The sequence below is a fragment of the Mytilus trossulus genome, chromosome 10 (genome assembly GCF_036588685.1).
Source record: "Mytilus trossulus isolate FHL-02 chromosome 10, PNRI_Mtr1.1.1.hap1, whole genome shotgun sequence".
NCBI classification, from domain to species: Eukaryota; Metazoa; Mollusca; class Bivalvia; order Mytilida; family Mytilidae; genus Mytilus; species Mytilus trossulus.
This window is the reverse complement of record NC_086382.1, coordinates 41,834,454-41,857,526: the sequence shown is the minus strand read 5'-3', so window position 1 is coordinate 41,857,526 and position 23,073 is coordinate 41,834,454. Positions and strand designations below refer to the sequence as shown.

At 32.9% G+C, this 23,073-nt stretch overlaps 1 protein-coding gene across 2 annotated transcripts in view; it reads left to right on the top strand.

Annotated features, from left to right (window-relative positions):
• LOC134687374 (golgin subfamily A member 6-like protein 22) overlaps positions 1-23,073 on the top strand; it is a 51,354-nt gene that overhangs the window by 18,665 nt on the left and 9,616 nt on the right. Inside the window, exons 6-15 of one of the 2 annotated variants that reach the window (XM_063547626.1) lie at positions 509-673; positions 2,715-2,744; positions 5,601-5,631; positions 6,058-6,092; positions 9,464-9,556; positions 10,403-10,563; positions 12,006-12,128; positions 13,058-13,193; positions 13,719-13,813; positions 15,547-15,726. In XM_063547626.1, coding sequence (XP_063403696.1) covers positions 509-673; positions 2,715-2,744; positions 5,601-5,631; positions 6,058-6,092; positions 9,464-9,556; positions 10,403-10,563; positions 12,006-12,128; positions 13,058-13,193; positions 13,719-13,813; positions 15,547-15,726 — 1,049 coding nt within the window. Of the gene's footprint in view, positions 1-508; positions 1,826-2,714; positions 2,745-5,600; positions 5,632-6,057; positions 6,093-9,463; positions 9,557-10,402; positions 10,564-12,005; positions 12,129-13,057; positions 13,194-13,718; positions 13,814-15,546; positions 15,727-23,073 lie in introns of both variants that reach the window. The other variant, XM_063547625.1, reaches the window with a different exon arrangement.

Below are 23,073 nucleotides of genomic sequence, written 5' to 3'. Positions count from 1 at the left end.
TTAATGTTATTGATCTTATAGATTGGTGATAATTTGTATATAAATGTTTTTGGGGACAGGGTTTTCATACCCTACAGACTTTCCAGTGTCAATAAAATTCCTTGACATTTCTTCAAATCTATTAATAGCTAGTTAAAATCATTAATCATTTAGTCACAACAAGATGCATTATCCCTGAAAATTGGAAAATATACCTGGTAACTTGCTTTCTCATTTACAATAAGATGTGATATACTATTCAAAGTCTATAGTAGCAAGTTTATACATGTAAGTGCCTTGACAAAAATAGGTAAATTTTAAGATTCATGAATACAAAGTGTCTCCTTAATATTTACTGATTTTCCAAATCCTTAATTCATAGTTATGGGTCTTCATTATTCCTACAAGTTTATGTTATTGTTTGTATTTTGTATAGGTCAAATGGTGATGAACATATTGTGAACTAATCATGACTTCATGGTTAAGCTGTTTATTGCTGATAAATAATTTTATGGGATTTTTTTTGCAGATAATGAAAATGGAGTCCCACTTCTTACTAGAAGACGTGCCAAACATAAGGAAGGAGATGTTGATAGTGTGAAACGAAGTAAATATGCAAGGGAGACAACTGATGAAGATTTTAGGCGGCATCGGTCACATCGACCTCATACAAATACACCAACAAGAGATCAAGGTATTGTGAAGGTTAATTTACCAGACGAAGAAGAAGAGGCAGAGGTTGATGAGCACTGTTTGGATGCAAAGTCAAGTTCTAGGGATGATGGGTATCACAGTGTTTCACAAGGTGATAGTTGCAGTTTTATTTTAGGCCCACGTAACTGGACACCTGTCAACTCCCAAACACCTGCCGAAGAAGTGCCTCAACCAAAAACACCATCGGTTGATATGAAAAAGATGGTAGACAAAGGTAGCATTGATTTTGAGGATAGTGAGGATGAAGGTTTAGATGGTGAGGGGATAGTTGTAGGTTTTGCTCAGGATAGTGATGATTCAGATGTAGAAATTATATATAGTACTGGTAGCCATATAGAAGTGCCTGATAATACGCTAGATACGGTGGAGGGTTTCCATAGTAATGATATTAGTGTTCAAACTCATTCTGTTAAATCTATATCACCCGATTTAATATTAGCAAATCATGACAATTTATCAAATAAAGTAACTAATGAATTACAACAGGAAGTGAAAAGTGCAATAGTTCAGCAGGAAATTGATTCAAAACAAGACATTGGTGACATTTCTGGTCATAATTTAATAGATATAAAAAATAATTTGTCTGAATATGTTCAGAATGAGTCAAATTTAAATGTAAACAATGTTGTAGCAACAGATTGTGATGATATAGCCTATGGATCTGACCCAGAATTCATAGCAAGCGATGGAGAGAGTGTTGATGGTCTTATTGAAAATGAGGTCAAATTAATTCAAAATCAAAAAAGTGTTTCATCTCAAGATGAAAGTCTTGGAGGTGTCAAACCTGGTAGTGCTTCATCACACAAACAATCAATTTCAAGGGCATCCAGCTTGCACAGCACTTTTGCACATGATGATGACCAATCATCTGTCACTATTTTACCACATGACCAAGACCTGATATCAGTTGATGTCAAGTCTGCTAAATCACCAACTCTGTCAGTCTCTGATCAAAGCATTGCACAAGAACTTGTTGGTGAATCACAAATCACTGACCTTATTGCACCTACAGCTGAAGCTGAATCACAAACACCGGTGAAGGATACAGACTCACTGGCCACAGGAGATGATGTCACTTCAACTGTTATGTCCATGGGAGAGGATACCACTTCTGTTACTCAACAGCTCACAGGTACAATATTAAAAATATTTGTTTTTATGACACTGGAGCAATTCTATAGTATTGACAGAATAAGGCAAATTCTAAAGGGGGTAGAAAGGAGAGTCTGTAAGAGAGAAAGGCATAATGGTGAGGGAAGGGAATGGTATGTAGAAAAAATCCAATGATATTTAAAAATAAGTGTTTAAAGAATAAAGAGGGATACAGTATATATGTCAGTGTAAGTGACACCCCCACAAAAAAAACTACGCTAAAGCCAAAATAAATCTAATGGTTAACATAGTTAAACATAATGGGATGAAATTAGGTGCTTCAGAAGGATTAAAGCAGATCCTCTTCAACATGAACCCTAGTTTTGTTGTTCAATTCTCTGATCAGCCTCAGTCAACACCAGTGGAATAAAAAAGTTACATAGTCTAATAACATGTATTTAAAAATTAGTACTAAAAAACTAACAAAATCACAGGTTCAAGTAAACAAAAAAGGGTGCAGGAATTTCTCGCTACATTGAAGACCTGTTGGTGACCTTTTGCTGTTGTCTTTTCCATGGTTGGGTTGTTTTTTTATCTGTGAAACATTCCCTATTTCCATTCTTAATTTTAATCATAAATTACACTGTATCCAATAATACTTCAAGTGACTAAGGTATGCTCAAAGTACTTAAATTACTGATGAAGAAATTTGCTGGTTGCATTCTTGTATTTTTGACTATGGTTCTCTTTGTAGAAGTCATAAACAGACTTTCATTGTGACACTAGTTCAAGATGAAACATTATGCCAAAGTTGTATCATATAAAGGGTTTCACAAATTAAAGCTTGCCAGTCCAACTGTTTCAATTTTTTTCCTGAAATTTGAAATGTTTTATTAATGATATGTTTTGTTTCTCTTTCATTTTAATAGATATCCATGGTGATGATGAAGAAAGTAGAGGTATGTATTCAATTTTCTAATAAGGCCAAATAAAAATATATTTGTGGTTCCAGTGACGGCGTTTTGCATTTGCGCCGATCTGCATTTCATTTGCGCCGATTTTTTCTTTCATTTGCGCCGATTTTTTTTTTCATTTGCGCCGATTTTTTACAGGTAAATTACAGGTGAATAGATATAAGAAGATGTAGTATGAGTGCCAATGAGAGAACTCTCCATCCAAGTCATGTTATTTTTCATTTATCATTATAGACCTCTTCCATTAGCCACTTGTACAAATTTATTGAATTGTCAATCATAACATGTATATAACTGTTGCTCCCTGCTCACCATGGGGAGGTGGAAGAAGTCCTACAAGATACGTCTCCAGACTTTTTCCTTGACCGTACCCATAGTTCTTTAGCCTCTGTCTTTCGGACATCTGCCACATGATTATGCTCGTTCTGTGTTTTGACGATAGAATCCGTGGTGACTCTGGCTTTACACGACTTTATGGTACATTTGTAGGATATGTTGTTATGTTTCAGGACACCTAACCTTCCAATACGTATGGCCCTCTTTGGCTCATTTCAGTGTGCAATATGTTATGTCCATCGTGTTACAACGAAGTTCCAGAACAATATGAATCAAAATTAACATAAATGAACAACATTTATAACCAGATGTTACCAATGGTATTATATAGTATAGTACATGTACAAGTATTAACGTACCTGTAAATCTAATTAGGAGCAAAAATGAAATCGGCGCAAATGAAAGAATGAATATTTTCAAAATCGGCGCAAATGTCATACGCCCTCCAGTGACCCTACCTTCCCTACTTTTTCGTCTTGAAATTAGCCTATTTATTGTCACTTTTCATTAAGCACTGTTAAAGTCAGAATGTTGCTCCCATAGACTCGATGTAAAAAAAAAAATTAAAAAAAAAAAAATCCCTTATTACTTTCCTACCCTATTTTTTAGCTCACCTGTCCCGAAGGGACAAGTGAGCTAATGCCATCACTTGGCGTCTGTCGTCCGTCATCCGTCGTCTGTCGTCGTAAACTATTTCAAGAATCTTCTCCTGAAACTACTGGGCCAAATACTTTCAAACTTTAACTGAATGTTCCTTAGGGTATCTAATTTATAAATTGTATCCGAAGTTTTGATCTATCAACAAACATGGTCGCCATTGCTAAAAATAGAACATAGGGGTCAAATGCAGTTTTTGGCTTATAACTCAAAAACCAAAGCATTTAGAGCAAATCTGACTTGGGGTAATATTGTTTATCAGGTCAAGATCTATCTGCCCTGAAATTTTCAGATGTATCAGACAACCGGTTGTTGGGTTGCTGCCCCTGAATTGGTAATTTTAAGGAAATTTTGCTGTTTTTGGTTATTATCTTGAATATTATTATAGATGGAGATAAACTATAAACGGGAATAATGTTCAGCAAAGTAAGATTTACAAATAAGTCAACATGACGGAAATGGTCAGTTGACCCCTTTAGGAGTTATTGCCCTTTATAGTCAATTTTTAATCATTTTTCGTAAATCTTAAAAATCTTTTACAAAATTCTTCTCCTCTGAAACTACTGGGCCAAATACTTCCAAACTTTAACTGAATGTTCCTTAGGGTATCTAGTTTGTAAATTGTATCCGAAGTTATGATCTATAAACAAACATGGTCGCCATTGCTAAAAATAGAACATAGGGGTCAAATGCAGTTTTTGGCTTATAACTCAAAAACCAAAGCATTTAGAACAAATCTGACCTGGGGATACATTGTTTATTAGGTCAAGATCTACAATGTATCTGCCCTGAAATTTTCAGATGAAACAGACAACCTGTTGTTGGGTTGCTGCCCCTGAATTGATAATTTTAAGGAAATTTTGCTGTTTTTGTTTATTATCTTGAATATAATTATAGATAGAAATAAACTGTAAACAGCAATGATGTTCAGCAAAGTAAGATCTTCAATTAAGTCAATTTGACCAAAATTGTCAATTGACCCCTTAAGGAGTTATTGCCCTTTAAGGAATTTTTTCGCAATTTGTTCATCATGTTGACTTACTTTAAAAAATCTTCTCCTTTGAAACTGCTGTATCAATTTCAGCCAAACTTAGGCTAAATGAGTTTCAGAGTATTTAGTATAAATTTTATATTTTATTTCCTTGTATGTCAAGAAACATAGCCTACTATGGCTAAAATAGAACATAGGAGAAAATGATTATTTTTTTTGGCTTTTGAAGAAAGTAGGACGATCCAAAAAACATTTAAATAAATTGAAAAGCCAAAATAATCATTGATGAGAGATTTAACCAAAAGAATTAAGGTGAGCGATTCAGGCTCTTGAGAGCCTCTTGTTTCAGATGTAACTGGAATCACACATCCTATTTTGTTTTGACTAATTTTTATATTATACTAGAAGATGCCCACCAAATTGTGTTACAATTGTGCAAGTGTTGAAACAAAGTTTTTAGATTTTTGCAAGCTGTACATCAACTAAGCATGCTGGAAAGGGTATGAGGCATGGATCCATAACAGATATTTTCTCAAAAACTGGTGTTTTCTGAAAAAAAGATTGCTCCAATGACAAAATTAGGGAGTACAAAACACTACATTTATACAGCATATCACCAAAAAAAACTTTGTATGGTTTTAGAAGAATTACAGCTCAATGAAATCAATCTCTTCCTTTAGTAGTATAGATTGTCTATCTCTCAATCAATTATTATTTACTCACACAAAATCTTAAATAAAGATTTTTGCAGAATATTTGGAAGAATTGTTAGTTTAAAAAAAATAATCTAATTGGTAAAGTATAATCATCATTGGGACTTTGGGAGAATATCCTACATACTTATATTTCTGTTTCAGATAAACTAGGGGAGATAATTGACCCAAGACTGTAAGTTTATGTGTATGACAGTGAATTTGTAGATGTAGATATAAAGTTTATGTTTATAAAAAAAAAGAAAATCATATTGTAGTAGTAGTAATGGTTTACACATTGTTTGAATATTAATCCCTTAATTTTATTCATGGTAAATGTAAAAGATAGCCTAGTAATAATTGACAGAAAGATGCCAAAGTACATTAGTTTGTATTTGTAAATGCAGTTACTGGCAAAGGAAGATTTGGTAATTATTTTTGTTCAAATGGAAATTTGTTTGTTCTCAAAACATTCAATTGAAAATATAACCTTGTCTAAGCTGTTTCTGGTCTTCCTTAGCTAAAAATAATGTTTTTGCTGCAACATGGTTGTTTAAAGAAATTTTGCTATAGAAATAGAATTTTTATGACGTTTTACATTTGCAAATAATTTGTTTAACAGGCCTCGAGATGACAGAGGAAGAATTGAAATGATTGGTGAGTATATTTGTCACAATGAAACAACTGTACTTAAGGTGAAGGACTCAATTAAAAAATGTTCGGTTTGGGGATCAAAGGTTTTCATTTTCCATGGCATAAAAGCCACTGTATTTATAGCAAATTTGCCCCAACTGTTCAGGGTTTGACCTCTGCTGTCGTATCAGGCTGCACTCAGCGAAGCATTTTATTGTATTTATTGTTGAAAAGTTTTTTCTGTATGTGAAGGTATCTGTAATATGTAGATCGCCTAATTCTAGTTATCTATGATAGATAGTAATGTTTTTTCTACGCAAACATTTACAAAATGTATAAGATAAATTTATAATATTGAAATAAAGAAACTTCTATGATATTTTTTTGAAAACAAATATTAAGATTTTCGTCAAATTACTTTTAATGCAAAATACTGTATAACTTTGATATTGAAGTGGTACCAATCACCTCGACTAAAATTAATTTGGCTCATTTAGACTTGTGCAATGATAATGCAGAAATTTTGCACGTCTCAAGTTGACATTTAAGCCCTCTGTGCAGATTGCAGAATTTCAAGTGCAAGCGCATGTAATTGTCAACTTATTTCATAAAGTTTTGTGAAGTAAATCTTATACAAGTAAAATGTAAACAACTATTTGAAACAATTGTTTACTTTTTGATCCACAAAGTGTGTCTTGCTGAAGATTTACATGTTCTTTGTTCTAAATTATAGTCGTCACAAAGGATGTATAATTATAAACACAGGTAGCATGATGCACTGATTTTTATTTTTCAAGATCCTATATATATAATTTTTAAACAGATCACATTGAATTTACATTATATTGATTGTTTTGTTGTAAATTATATCCTTTTGTCCACTAATGTGTAAAATTTTGTCTTTGAACTTTAAGTAGAACAGAACACTTATTCCACAAATCCTGTTTATTAAGAATGTACTATATTTTTCATAATTTAGAAATATTTATGTTATTTGCCTTTCAGATAATGACGATTTACTCCACTTTACTAAAACTAGTACTCCTTTTCCTCCCCCTACTCCAACCAATGATGTGTCTGAGTCGTCTGCTAGTAATAACTGGTCCCCTGTTAAAGATGAATCAATAAAGCTGCAAATTGCAGTAGATCAAATGGTTCCAGATTCAACTCAAGAAACAGTTTCTCCTGTAACAAAAGAAAAGCGAATAAATTTGTCAGACACTAATTCAGTTTGCTCAACACTTCTTGAAAAGAAAGTTTCTTCAAAAGAAACTGTAAAAAATGAGTCCCCAGTAATTTCTTCACCTTCACTTAAATATAATGAGGAACAAAAACAAGATTCTGTTCATGAATCACATACATACGAACAGGAACAAGACACTACAGTTCAGTCACATGTCAATAATCAGGAACAAGAAGATCTCAAAGACAAAACATTAAAACCTGAATCAAAAATGAGTGAAATTGAATCAATTCATGCTGAAATAGAGGAAAGAATCAAATCTGCATCACCATCAAGTTTGAAAGAACAATCCCCTAGTCAAAATTCTATGACAAAAGATGAATCTAGTCTTAACTTATCAAATATCAAACCTGAATCTAATAAAGGAGATGAATCTGGAATCAAAATTCAAATTAATGATAAAGAATCAGAGGCTGCCATTTTAGTAAAGGGAGATAATTTAGATGAGACACCAAAGGATAATAATTCGAACAACAGTGCAGGTTATATTTGCGTACATTTTTTCTTTTAAAAATTGCTGTCATTTCAGTTAATATATAACCAGTACTGCTTATTTAATGCTACTCACTGAAATCTAATTTTGATTTTTATCACTGAATTTTATTTGTTTCAGAGACATTTTTCCATGTTTTTTTGTAGATAACTGATTTTGTTTTCTGCACAGCAGTGTGTTAGACTTATAATTCACAAATTAATTTATTTTGTTTTACTCCTGTTTATTCTGATTTATGTTTAATTTTTAATTTGAATTTATAATGTGTAGATCACCTTTAATATTTTTACATTTTTTAAAGTTTTATTTTCACAATCGTTTAATCCTGTACAAAACTTTCATTAAATATAACAACAAAACCAGAAGGACCCAAACAGAAAAAGTAATTTGGAAAGGTCAACTCTGCATAAGGGAATTAAAACTTAAGTTTTAGTACAATTATTTTTAACATAAATCAATAGTTAGATATAAGAAGATGTGGTATGAGAGCCAATGAGACAACTCTCCATCCAAGTAACAATTTGTAAAAGTAAACCATTAAGGTAAAAGTATGGTCTTCAACATTTAACCATATCAACTGAAAGTATATAGAAAAATTATCTAATTCATACCAGGATGCAATGGTTTCTCAGTTGCTGGTACCCAGAGGATTCGTTACTGAATCAGCAGTGGTACATTAAATATCAGTGTATATAATTTTTGATGCAGATATTCTTGTTAACAAGTAACAATTTGTGTTTCTGGAAATTAACAAGCCATATATATGTCATAACTTTTGAATGCATTTTGAATACGTAACAATATTATATTAGAACGTTTTCATTCAGTTGATTTCCTGCATTTTTATACTGCGGCATATAAACAAAACTATGCCTGATGGGATACCATTCATTTTACCAGAAGTAAAGTTTAAAAAATGATGCCAAATGATATGCATAGGATATATTAAAATTGTTATATACAGTTCTAATGCTAGTTTTGTGAATCCGGAATAAAAATACAAATTAATGCTAAAAAATCAGAGACTGCCCTTTCAGGAAAGGGAGATAGTTTAGATTTATTGGCCTAAAATAACAGTCAAATCTGCAATTGCCATAAACTTGTCATGGCAAAGGAGTGAGCAGCCATATTGAACTCTTGGGAACAAAGTAGTACCATATTAATGACATTTTATCAAACGGAAAAGAAAATGTTCTCTTGTATAACCCTAATTATGAACTAAAACATCCATGAAGTTTTATAGATTTTATTTTAAATTTATACATTTTTTTAAACTCTTATGTATTGTTTCATTTCATAAATCAATTGAATAGGTATAACAGCACTGTAGTTGAAGAGTTGCTGCTGTCTATTGGGGATTTGATGGCTGCAAATGCATATTCACTGGCTCTGCTCAGTATCATAGTGAAACGTATTTGGGATTGTCAAATCCCCAATTGACGCCTTCAACTCCTTAGCTCCAATACTATTTCCTAATTTTATTATTTTCAATTTTATTATTTAATGCATTGGTTGTTACTACATGTATATATTATTCAGTTGTACTCTTAAATTTCAACTTTATAAGGATAAAGGCTCAATGAAAGTGACTGTTTGAACTTCTCTTAGTATACAGTGTTTTAATGCATCTAATTCAGATAATTGTTTATTTGTTAATAGAAATTCCACATCCAACAACACCCAGGTCTACAGATATAGCAACTGAAGATAAAGTATCACCAAGACCTAGGTCAGAATCTTCATCTAAACTAGGTGAGTACCAAACTGTAGAGATAGTGTGATGTATAAGAATAAAAAACCATCTAAAAAACTTAAAACATGCTGTAAACAAAATAATCACCCAGTATAAAGTTAACAGTCTACTACTACGCAAACATGTGCTGGACAAATTGACCAGTTTGTGTAAAAAAAGCATCAAGCTAAGCTAGTGCTGGACAAAATGACCAGTGATCAATCAATCAGAAATCTAATGATTCAATGTCACAAATAATGACAAGGAGAAGCAAATTTGAAACAAGTTGAACTATGAAATACCCTTTTTGAGAAATTTATTTTATATAAACTAGAATTGTAAAAAAATAGATTAGATCTGACTTAGTGTGTAAGTCTAGGGCTTGAATATTGCCCAAAAATTTGTCAACCCCTGAACTCTGTTATACAACCTTACTAGATACTCTGGAGTTCTAGATTTTTTGCTTCAAAATCCTCTACTCCAGTATTTTGACTGTTTGATTAGTGGAATTCTGAGTCAGAGTACAATCCTCATATTCATAATTTTGATAACTTCAAAGCCTGGACATCAGTAAAAAGATAATGTGGATTCTTCTGAATTTGTCAAACGACTCAGTGGATAAGTGGTCACTTAGCACACAGCATTGATGAGTAGGAGGAAATACTTAGAGGCAGAATAATTTGTATGGGTAGGGTAATATGACGTTACTGCAGAAATTAAAATTCATGCCAAAAGTGTTGTTCAAAGCTAAGTTTATATATGTATTGCATTAACATGATAAACATGTTCTCATTTTGAATATACATTAATTTGCTACTTCATTTTAATTGTTTGATATTATCATGTTTATATTTAAACAAATTTAGGTGAGAAGATTGAGGAAGATGTTGACCCAGAAACATTAGTATCCATTGTGGAAGATAAGTTTGCCCAGAAAAAGGCAGAGTTACCTACCATGCCTACTATACCAGATTACCTTAAACCAAAAACTCAATCGAAACCACAGTCTAAACCACAAGCTAAAAAGGTAAAACATTTACAATATTGTTTGGATTATGATAGGTTTAAAAATTCTTGCTTTAAGATAACGTAGATTTAGAAATTTGTGTGTGGTGCATTTATTTCTGCTTAATTTTTTCAACAGTTGAAGGGAAGTATTGCAATTAAAAGACTTGTACCCTAAAAATAATGATATCGAATTTTAAATGGGAGGTGTTTATTTTAGTATCCTATCCTGTATAATAATAAAAAAATATTGCAAAATTCCTGAATTTTCAGAAGTTTATAAGAAGTCTAAATGCTAATAAATAATTGAACTAACTTTTGTTAGATCTTATCTTTCTGTCTTAGATGCAAGATAATGCAATTTGGAAACTTTTTAAATATGTTGATATGCAATTTCTATATTGTGGCTTTCATCAATAGTTTTAGGATTTATTGAAACATTAAGTATTTTTTTTCTGAGACCGTAATAATTTATGCTTTACCATTCTCTATTTTTTGTGCTTTTTTCACATTTCATGATTGATGTGAGAAAAATATTTCTCCTCTCTAGTGAAATATCTGTTCTCTGCAAATGATTTGTCAAAATTTAATTATGACATCAGTCTTTCTTGGTTTCTTCTGAATTTTCCTATTGCGACATCATAAAAAAGGGCAACCATGTGTGATGATGTCACATATAAAGATAAACAACTTTCTGCAAATCTTTGAAAAGGAAGGATTAACTCATTAGAGAAACAGATTCCACCACTGTAACTTGTGAATTACAATATTTCTCCACTCTCAACAGTTAAATTTGAATTATTTAAAAAGCTTGACTGGCTTCGCTTTAAGTTATAAAATTGAACTGTCATTAGTGAAGAAATATAGTACATATAACACACTTATTGTAGTGGTGAAATCTATATTTCTCTCTAGTGATGTTACATTTCTATGTATGAGGAAATATAATCTAACATAGAAACTAAAATTAATGGTTGTATTTGACATTTTGATGGTTTAGTAGATTTTTTTTTTTATGGTAGAACATTATGGCAATGTTTCTTTGCTTGATTTCTGTCTGATAACATAGTATTTATTACTGTGGATTCATTTATTTTCGTGGGTACCAATTTTCATGGAAAAACAAAAACTTGTATGTTCGTGGATATTTAATTTGTGTTTTTGCAGAGGGTTGCATACAAGCCTTTGGAAAATTTGTCATTCATTGAACATTTCATTTAGTGATTTACCTGTACCCACGAAATCCATGAAAATTGGTATCCAACGAATAATAATAAATCCACAGTAATTGCAAAATGATCTTTTATTTCTAGAAATGACAATGTTTTTGCTTTGGGTTTTGAATGGGTTTAAGCTTTTTAAAATAATCGTGATAATAAAATAATATTTTTTCTTAAAAGTATCAAAAGTAGAATGGTGTTTGTCGTAGAATGTAGAAAGTAGATTTGTATTAATACTTCACAGGACCAGAAAAAGAAAGGACAAATAACGAAAAGTAAAAAGGAAGAAAAGACAACAATTAAGACTCCAGCTGATGTCACTAAAGCTATAGATATAACATCTGTACAACCTGAGGAACAGGACGAGGTCGGTATAGGGTTTAATAAGCATTAATGTGAAGGAGTTTATTTTGTAGAGCTTATGTTTTGTGAAGTTTTGAGCCAAATCTATTTATTAGTTTATATTTTTATCTTTGCCCCTATAATTCTGTTCAGATATTTTAATTCAAACTTACAAGTGGGAATATGTTCACAATTTTAACTTGATAAAAAATATGCTAGGAAAAAAATAAACCCTTTGTGAATAAAAACTAGCATCCTAGATCAACTGAAAACAAACCATTATATGTTTGACTTGGTACAGGCATAATTTATGGAATATTTGAAAATGGGTAAAGTCTGGTTTGTAAAGAGGAGACAGTTTTTGTATGTACCTTAAAGTCTGGTTTGTAAAGAGGAGACAGTTTTTGTATGTACCTTAAAGTCTGGTTTGTAAAGAGGAGACAGTTTTTGTATGTACCTTAAAGTCTGGTTTGTAAAGAGGAGAAAGTTTTTGTATGTATTCTGCTGTAGGAATACCATTATTAACACATGATTGAAAAGAGATGTGATTTATATGTCAAAAAGACAACAACCAAATGACGAGGGAAAAAAGCAAAAGACCTCTACTTGTACCAATTTCTAAGCTTTATTTTTTGATCTAATGAATTTCAACCATTTGAAGGAACTTAGAAAAATATAAATTAATCGTCTTTCAATAGTCCTTTGATTGTTTTCATGTGCTTCATTATGTGCATTTTTATTGTAGTCATATTCTATTGCTATACATGTTTGTTCTAATCTATACCCCTGTGAATACAATGTCTGCTATATTTGTGTAAGAAAATTACTACAGTAAGATTAATTATATATTTCTACTGTGATTTTGTCTTTTAGATCACACAGATTATAAGAAAGAAAGTGACATTGCCAATGGAGAATGAACATAGCCTAATACCTGACTTTGTTACTTTTTAGATTACACAAATAATAAGGAAGAAAGTGACATTACCACCTGAGAATGAACATAGTGTTATGCCTGATTTTGTTACGGAGGCACTCAATCGAAGTAAAGAAAGGTCAAGATTACAGCTAGAAGAAGAATTTGCAGAGAGTAAGATTTTTTTTCCTTTCAAAAAGGATGTATTTTGCTATACTATTGTTGACATTGTTAGTTTGCCATTATAAATAAGACAATGTGGTGTGAGTGCTAATGAGACAAATCTCCATCCAAGTCATAATGTATAAAAAAGTTAACAGTAAAAGGTCAAAGTACGGCCTTCAACAAAGAGCCAAGGCTTCTTGCATTGTTTGCCTATAACCTAATAATTTGATATATTAAATGAGCACAATTTTCTTCACAGTTATCTCCTGTAGTAGACAGAACAGAATGACTTCATATCAGATCATCAGCTTGATAATGATGAGTTGTAACTGACAGAGCTTTTCAGATCTGTTATTAGGGATACCATCTTCAAGATAGTAGATACTTTGAATGGTCAGCATGTTGAATGAAAACAATTGAAAATATTCTTGAGTAAGCTATACCCACAAAAATAATGAAAATTAGTACAAAATGTATGTGGTGAATAATAAGGAATTGACAGTAGTATTTGTATGTAATGTTTTCTCCTTTAAGAACAAAGGATGATAGAAAAAGAGATAGGTTCTACATTGTATGAAGGGGAAGGAATGACAGCAGAGGAATTAGAATTGGAAAAGAAAGAACTGAAGGTAAATCTAAATATACTGTTAATTCAGAAATAATTGCATTGTTTTAATTATTGCGAAAAAATGTGACAGGGTTATAATTGCAATAATATAAACTTGCATTTTGAAATCTTTTATTTGAATTAGATTAGATTTTTCTCAATATCGCAAAAATTAAATTGCATTTAAATATATAAAAAGTGCCAACGATACACATCTCCATCCAAGTCACAATGTATAAAAAATTAACAATTATAGGTCAAAGTATGGTATTCACTGATAGTCTTATGTAGACACAACGTTTGTCTGGCATACTAAATTATAATCCTGGTACTTTTGATAACTATTTAACATGAAACTATGGTTCACACAAAATGGCAAGGTTAAAAGGACATGTGAACACCTATGAACCACACCAACAAAAAATAACTTTACTGAACAACAGAGTCCTGTATTTAGACAGGTGCATAAAAATGCAGCAGGTTAAAAGAGCCAACTTTCACCCTAATCTTAGATAGTTTTGTAAAACGCAAACTTATTTTGAAGTTTTGGTTTTTTGTCAAGCCTTCAACTTTTGTCGTAGAAAGGTTGACATAGGAATAGTGATCCAGCTACGGCGGCGGCAGTGGCTGTGTTAGCTAATTTCTAAAAAGCTTTATATTTTAGAAGGTGGAAGACCTGGATGCTTCATATTTTGTATATGGATGCCTCATGTTATGAAGTGTCTGTCAGTCACATGTTCAATGTCCTTGACCTCATTTTCATGGTTCAGTGACTACTTGAAAGAAAAAAATCTGTCTTATAAGTAATAGAATAACTATATTTGGAATGTGCGTACCTTTCAAAGTACTCATGCCGTAAGACAGTTTTTACTTGACCTCGACCTCATTTCATGGATCAGTGAACAAGGTTAAGTTTTGTTGATCATTAAGTCCATATATCAGATACTATAAGCAATAGGTCTAGAATATTCAGTGTATTGAAGGACTGTAAGGTGTACATGTCCAACTGGCAGTTGTCATCTGACCTTGACCCCATTTTCATGGTTCAGTGATTAAAGTTAAGTTTGTGAGTTTCGGTCTTTTCTTCTAATACTATATGCAATAGGTCAGCTATATTTAGTGTATGGAAATATTTTATGATCTGCATGTCAGTCGCGTAGATTTTATTTGACCTTGACCTCATTTTCATGGTTCATTGCTCAGTGTTAAGTTTTTGCGTTTTGGTCTGTGTTTCTTAAACTATAAGCAATAGGTCAACTAGATTTGTTGTATGGAAGAATTGTTAGCTGTACATGCCTGCCTGGCATGGTTCATCTGACCTTGTATAGTTCCCAAATTTTTTAAGTTATACACAGTTGATTACTGCTTCAAAATGATTATGATGGAGGACCCAAATGGCCATGAGACGTATGGGTTCCCCTCGTACTAAATAAAGGATTGTTTTGAAAATACAAAAAAATTATGAATACCATTTAAAGTATCAATTAATACTAAGATTTCAAGAAAATGATACATTAAAGATCAAACAGATATATTTTATGTTTTTGTAGTAAAACAAAGATTACCTATTTCTTTGTTTGTATAGTACTAACTTTTTATCTGCTTTTATTGTATCTTAATGTAATACCATATGCAAACAGTCTATATCAATCACAGAACTACTTATATGCAGAAATAATGTATTTTCTATGGAATTGCTCATTATATGAAATAAGAATTGCAAAATAAGACTGATATTTCTTTTTTTCATAAAAGAAAAGAGAAGAACTTGCAAAAGAAAAATTACTGAAAGGAAAGCCACAGAAAAAGTTTGATGAAAAAAGTAAAAAATCTGGCGGCAGTAGTAGTGTTAGGTCTAAAAAATCTAAAGGTGCAAAAGATCCTCTTCAACTGGAAAAAGAGAGAATAAGAGCTTTGAAAGAACAAGAGAAACTGGTAAGAAGGATATGTCTAATGATATTGATAAGAAACAAAAACCTAGATACAAACCATTAACCTTGATACAAAACAGTAACTTTGATATAAAACAAAAACCTTGATGCAAAACAATAACCTTGATACAAAACAATAACCTTGATACAAAACAGTAACCTTGATATAAAACAATAGCATTGATACAAAACAGTAACCTTGATACAAAACAATAACCTTGATACAAAACAGTAACCTTGTTACAAACCAATAACCTTGATACAAAACAGTAACCTTGATACAAACCAATAACCTTGATACAAAACAGTACCCTTGATACAAAACAATAACCTTGATACAAAACAGTAACCTTGATATAAAACAATAACCTTGATACAAAACAGTAACCTTGATATAAAACAATAACCTTGATACAAAACAGTAACCTTGATACACTACAATTCCAGGATACAAAACAGTACCCTTGATACAAAATAATAACCTTGATACAAAACAGTAACCTTGATACAAACCAATAACCTTGATACAAAACAGTACCCTTGATACAAAACAATAACCTTGATACAAAACAAAAACCTTGATATAAAACAGTAACCTTGATACAAAACAATAACCTTGATACATGTACATAACAATAACTTTGATACAAAACAAAAACCTTGTTACATAACAATAACATTGAAACAAAACAATAACCTTGATTCATAACAATAGCCTTGATACAAAACAATAACTTTGATACATAACAATAACTTTGATACAAAATAAAAACCTTGATTCAAAACAATAACCTTGATACAAAACAATAACATTGTTACAAAATAATAACCTTGATAGAAAACAGTAACCTTGATACAAAAAATAACCTTGATACAAAAAAATAACCTTTATACAAAACAATAACCTTGATACAAAATAAAACTTTGATACTAAACAATAACCTTGTTACAAAACAATAACCTTAATTACTTTGATACAAAACAGTAACCTTGATACAAAACAATAACCTTGATACAAAACAATAATCTTGATACAAAACAATAACCTTGTTACAAAATAATAACCTTGATACAAAACAATAACCATGTTACAAAATAATAACCTTGTTACAAAATAATAACCTTGTTACAAAACAATAACATTGATACAAAACAATAACCTTATTACAAAACAATAACCTTAATAACTTTGATACAAAACAGTAACCTTGATACAAAACAATAACATTGATACAAAACAATAACCTTGATACAAAACAATAACCTTGATACAAAACAGTAACCTTGATACAAAACAATAACATATTGATACAAAACAATAACATTGATACAAAACAGTAACCTTGATACAAAACAATAACATTGATACAAAACAATAACATTGATACAAAATAATAACTTTGATACACAATAGTAACCTTGATACAACACAATAACCCTTGATACAAAACAATAACCTTTGTAAAAACCAATAAACTTGAGACTAAAAAATAATCTTACCTCCAAACAATAACATTGATACAAAACAATAAACTTGATGCAAAACAATAACCTTGATACTTAACAGTAAACTTCATACAAAACAATAGCCTTGAGACAATATAATAATCTTGATACAAAACAATAACATGGTTTAAGAATTTGGAAACAGTTACACATGATAGTAACAAGTCAGCCTAGCAATGGATTATTAATTGTATTTAAAAAAAAAACTTATAAATTTTTTAATCTATTTTTACATGTATATATGAACCCATAGAGTTTATAAATACCTTTTACTGAAATAACTTTGGAGGGAAATATATCCATTCATTAAAAAAAAAATGGTTACAGAATGAATATTAAATATATTTTTTTTTATGAAATTGAAGTCTAATTCACCAGTAAGTATAATAGTTGGTGCATGGTTTTTGCGTAAAGGGCATGATTTTGAGTAAACGGCATGGTGCATTGTTTTTGTGTAAAGGGCATGGTGTATTTATGGTACACATTTTTACATAGTTTTATGAGTGCATGGTGTTGAAGGATATCAGATAATGCATTTATACACAATTAATATTTTAGAGTACGTTCAGACCAAAATATATTTCACAAGGAACAGATATTTTAATCCTTTTAACATGCCTAAATAAATATGTATAATAAAATAAAATTGAGAATGGAAATGGGGAATGTATCAAAGAGACAACAATCCAACCATAGAAAAAACAACAGCGGAAGGTCACCACAAGGTCTTCAATGTAACGAGAAATTTCCGTACCTGAAGGTGTCCTTCAGCTGGCCCCTTAACAAATATATACTAGTTCAGTGATAATGAACGCCATACTAATTTCCAACTATGTAAATCTACTATTTGTCTATTTTCATCAAATTTCAAAAACTAAATTAATACTTATTGTTTGCTTACTATCGTATTTTCAGGCATCGTAAATGTATTGTGTATGCTAATGTTAGCTTATGTACTTAAAAGAATATGAATCCTACTAATAATGCTTACCTTGATATGTTGAGCATGAGCATTAATAGGATCGCTGTCTAGAGATGCAAGAAATTATACATATAAAAAATACATAATGCATTTTGACAGTGGAATATGTTTCATGCTTGAATTTGAGTTTCTTTGTTAATTGTTGAGCAGAAACAAATCATCTAAAAGCAAAATGTTAAACATATTCCATGCTACTTGTTCAAAACACATTTTATAAAAGAATCTGCACAGGTTTTAACTTCTATTATGTCTAGAGATGCAAGAAATTATACATATAAAAAATACATAATGCATTTTGACAGTGGAATATGTTTCATGCTTGAATTTGAGTTTCTTTGTTAATTGTTGAGCAGAAACAAATCATCTAAAAGCAAAATGTTAAACATATTCCATGTTAAATTTGTTATTTACACATGCGATATATTTACAATCAATACTTTAAGGAATGAAATACTGTGGGTTCATTTATTTTCGTAGCTACCAATTTTCATGGATTAAGGAAAACATACATGTTTGCGGATATTTAATTTCATGGTTTTGCGGTTTTGCAAAAATCTGCACACAAGTCTGTACTAAATTTGTTACTGGTTAACTTTAATTTCGTGATTCACCTGTAACCATGAAATCCACGAAAAATTGGTATCCAAAGAATAATAATGAATCCAAAGTAGGCTTTATGTCATTTGTATCTCACTATACACAGTTATTTTATGTATTACTATTTATCAGTTTTTGGTGCATGTGGTATCAGGTTATTCACAGAAAACCACATAAAAGCTACTTGTTCAAAACACATTTTATAAAAGAATCTGCACAGGTTTTAACTTCTATTGCAATGTTTGAAGTGATGTTGTTCAGGGTATGTAATTTTTTGCAAGGTGATCTGTCTTGGCAGTGGTGTAAACATGACCAAAAAAAACCACCCAATTTGACATTGATTTCAGTTCATAATATGCAGTCATGCACAAAAATAACTTTCATTTCCATTTTCTGTTCTGGTAATAGAAGATACAATTTGGTTGAAATGCACTAGAAATTAACGAAAAAGGGGAGATTACTCTGTAATTTGCTATCATTCTAACCAATTTTATAGCTATAAATACGTTACCATCATAAATTCTGAGTGTAACCCCAATTGCGTCATAGGTCAGATGGAAAATCCCAACTAAAAATAAACGTATTCTCACTGGTCCGGACATATACCCCTGTTTGCCCATATTCTTCCATTCAATTTCCATCTGCGACATAGGTCACACGTGCACATCAAACAGATTCAACAGAGAAGTGTTTAGTTTTTTGAATAGCTTAATTGCTTTTCATATATATTGTGTATTTTTATTGGAAATATATTCCCTTGTTTTGTTTAAATTTCTAAACAAATTATTTGTGTTTTTTTTTTTGACTAAAGTAAAATTTATTATGGACTTTAATTTAAATAGTCCGTATGTAAGTATTCCTGGTTCGGACTATCTCTTAGATGGGTCACTACCTTTAAGTCCCCCCCAAACTACCAGTACATTGACCGGAGTTTCGACAACGGTGTCTGGTAGTAATGCTACCTATCCGACCCTTTCACAAGGTTCGGCCATGCATTTTGGGGGGGTACCTACGTCAACTTCGGTGACTCATACTTTATCTAGGTCTGTTAATTCAGCGGGTACTATTAGTTCTGTCCCAGGTACAGCTATGGGCTTGAACTTGCCAGGTTCTAGACCCCCATTATCCTATTGTGGGTATATGCTTCCCAACACGGGCACACAACCTTTACCCTCATGGTCTCAGCCACCTTGGCCACAGTCTTACCCTTATGGTGGGTTTATGCCAAACCAACCTGGTTTTTGGCCTTAAAGGGACAATTTCTATGGTCCCCCTTCTGGGGTAGCTACTGCACCACCTTTAGCTCCTGCTCTACCCATAGCAGTATCTTTGACTTCTGCAGTAGCTCCTTCTACCACGGTACCTGACTCTCAAGCTTCTAGTTCTTCACATGGTACTCAGGTTTCTGATCATGCATCACCTTTTGATGGTTTACAGAAGTTACTTTTAGACTTTGGTGAGTCGTTCAAGGCAGAATTCCATACTCTATCCAGTCGTATGACTCTACTGGAAAATAGAGTTTCTTCTCATCAACCTTCTCCAGCTAAGTCTGTAGAATGTGATGAGAGGGAGGATGACGAGCTTTCTGTTTCCCCTGGGAGTCATGAAAGGGCTTTCCTCACTGATGAGGATGTTGAAAGTTCTTCTTCTCCCAAGGTATTGAAGACGGCCCCTGAGCCTTCTTCTAAGTCAGCTCAACAACCTCCCACCAAGGAGACTGAGGATCCTCCTTCCTTGAAGGATCTTAGGGATAAGGTGTATACCTTGATGAGGGATGAAGCACATATCCCTTTTCTCTCTCCTTCCAAGCCGAAGAAACCTTCTTCAACTTTTGAGGCTTCCTGTGGTATTTCTCAGGATACTGTGACTTCTCACAATTCTTTTCCTGAATCTGGCCATATGGCTTTTGCTTTACAATTTATTAATGAAGGTATCGCTAATTCTGCTAGTGAAAAGGTTTCTAATAACAATATCTCAGGATTTGGAATGTCATCCTTTACTGATCAGGTTAAGTACAAGGATTTTGATATCTTTGATTCTTCACTGGGTAGACTTGTTCCCAGTTGTGACAAATCTATGTCATCTTTATTGGGAAAAAAGCCAGTAGATGGTCTTCGTCTCACTCAACCTGTTTGGTCAAAGACTGAGAATCTCCTTCGTAGTGCTTCTCAAGTTCTTGGCACAGCCGAACATTTTCTAGCTGCAACCGGACATTTGCTTAACAGCGAAGATTCGGTTGTTCCAGCAGAAGTACGATCCTTCTTACTTCAACTGGATAAAGCTTTAGGTTCATCTCAGTTGCTTTTAATGGGTTCTATTGCTAATTGCACCCTATCAAAAAGAGCAGAGTTTCTTGAAAACATTTCTATAGCTGAGCCTTTGAAAGATTCTTTACTGAAATCTCCACTCTCTGACAAGATGTTTGGTTTACCCTTACAGCGGGTTCAAGAGGAACTCAGCAAAAATCCTCCTCCAGTCAAAGTTAGTGTACAAGTTACTAATGGCAAGAGGTCGGTTAATGCTACATCTAGTTCTAATAGTACTTCTGCTTCAGGTGGTCCTCCTTCTTCTGCTAAGAAAAGGAAGAATAACTACGGCAAACCGCAGAACAAACCCAATAACTCAGGAAAAAGCTCAGGTAAGCCTTCTGGTGGTTTTAAGGGTTCCAAGAAACCTGGGTCTAGTACCTAGGTTCTTGCCCCCTCGTACGTTATTGACAGCTTCCCCAGGGGAAAATTTACAACAAGTTCCTCAAAAATCAATACCAGTAGGGGGGAGGTTAAGTTTTTTCCTAAATCAGTGGAAGAAAATTACCTCAGACTGTTATGTGCTGTCAATAATTCGAGGGGGATTAACACTTCAGTTCAAGAACCCACCTCCTCTATCTGCAGTTCCAATAAGTTTGTCTCATACACAAGACCCAGTCAAGTGTCAACTTCTGTCAGTAGAAGTGGACACTATGTTACAAAAAGCTGCAATAGAGGAGGTGTCGATCTTAACTCTGTCTCCGGGATTTTATTCCCGTCTTTTTCTGGTTCCAAAGAAGACAGGAGGAATGAGGCCAGTCATAGACCTATCTATTCTGAACAAATTTCTTATTGTTCCCCACTTCAAAATGGAAACAAACAGATCCATCAGAGCTTCAATCCTTCCGGGAATGTGGACTACTTCTCTGGATCTTTCAGACGCGTATTTCCACATTCCCATTTCCAAAACTTACAGGAAATACCTTCGCTTCGTTTGGAACAACAAAGTTTTCCAGTTCAAGGCTCTCCCTTTTGGCCTGTCTACAGCCCCTTTGGCTTTTACAAAAATCATGCAGGCTGCTATAGCTCACCTACATTCCCTGTCTATTCAGATTCATTCCTATCTGGACGATTCCCTTCTCAAGGAATTTTGCCCAATCAAATTGAGGGTTCAGACAGATTTGGTCATCAATTGTTTTCTGTCCCTAGGCTTCCTTATCTCTTGGAAAAAGTCAGAGATAATTCCGTCTCAAGACTTTGTTTTCCTGGGAGAACATTTCCTAACCAGTGTAGGCCTAGTCCTCCCACCAGAGGAGAAATTTACAAAACTATGTCAGAAAATACATTTATTCCTGACGGTTCAATCAGTCACAGCACGTCAATTCTTGCAACTTCTGGGTCTATTGAACTCTCTGGCAGATGTAATTCCATTGGGACGACTTCACATTCGTCCGCTTCAGTTTTATCTACACAAGTTATGGATTGCAGCTTCACAAGAATGGGAAGCATTGATTCCAATCACTCAGCCTTTATTTCCACACCTTCAATGGTGGTTAGTACGGGAAAATGTAATGAGGGGCCTATGTCTGTCCCCTCAAGTTCCCAGTCTAACTTTATTCACAGATGCCTCCACCCTCGGTTGGGGAGCATATCTGGAGGGGCTTACAATCTCGGGAGTCTGGAGTCCAGATCTTTTGGAAGAGCATATCAATGTATTGGAAATGAAAGCAGTTCTGTTTGCACTGAATCATTTCCAAATGTCTCTAAAGAATCAGTCTGTCATTCTGGCCACGGACAACACAACAGTTGTAGCTTATCTCAAGAATCAGGGAGGAACTCATTCACCTTCTCTTTATCAGATAGCCAGAGACATTCTCCTTCTGTGTTTTCAACTCCAGGTTCATCTAGTGGTGAGACATATTGCGGGGCACCTCAATATTCTAGCCGACACTCTATCCAGATCTCTTGCTCCAGTAAACACGGAGTGGGAACTACTTCAAGTAGTTTTCAAAGCTGTGAC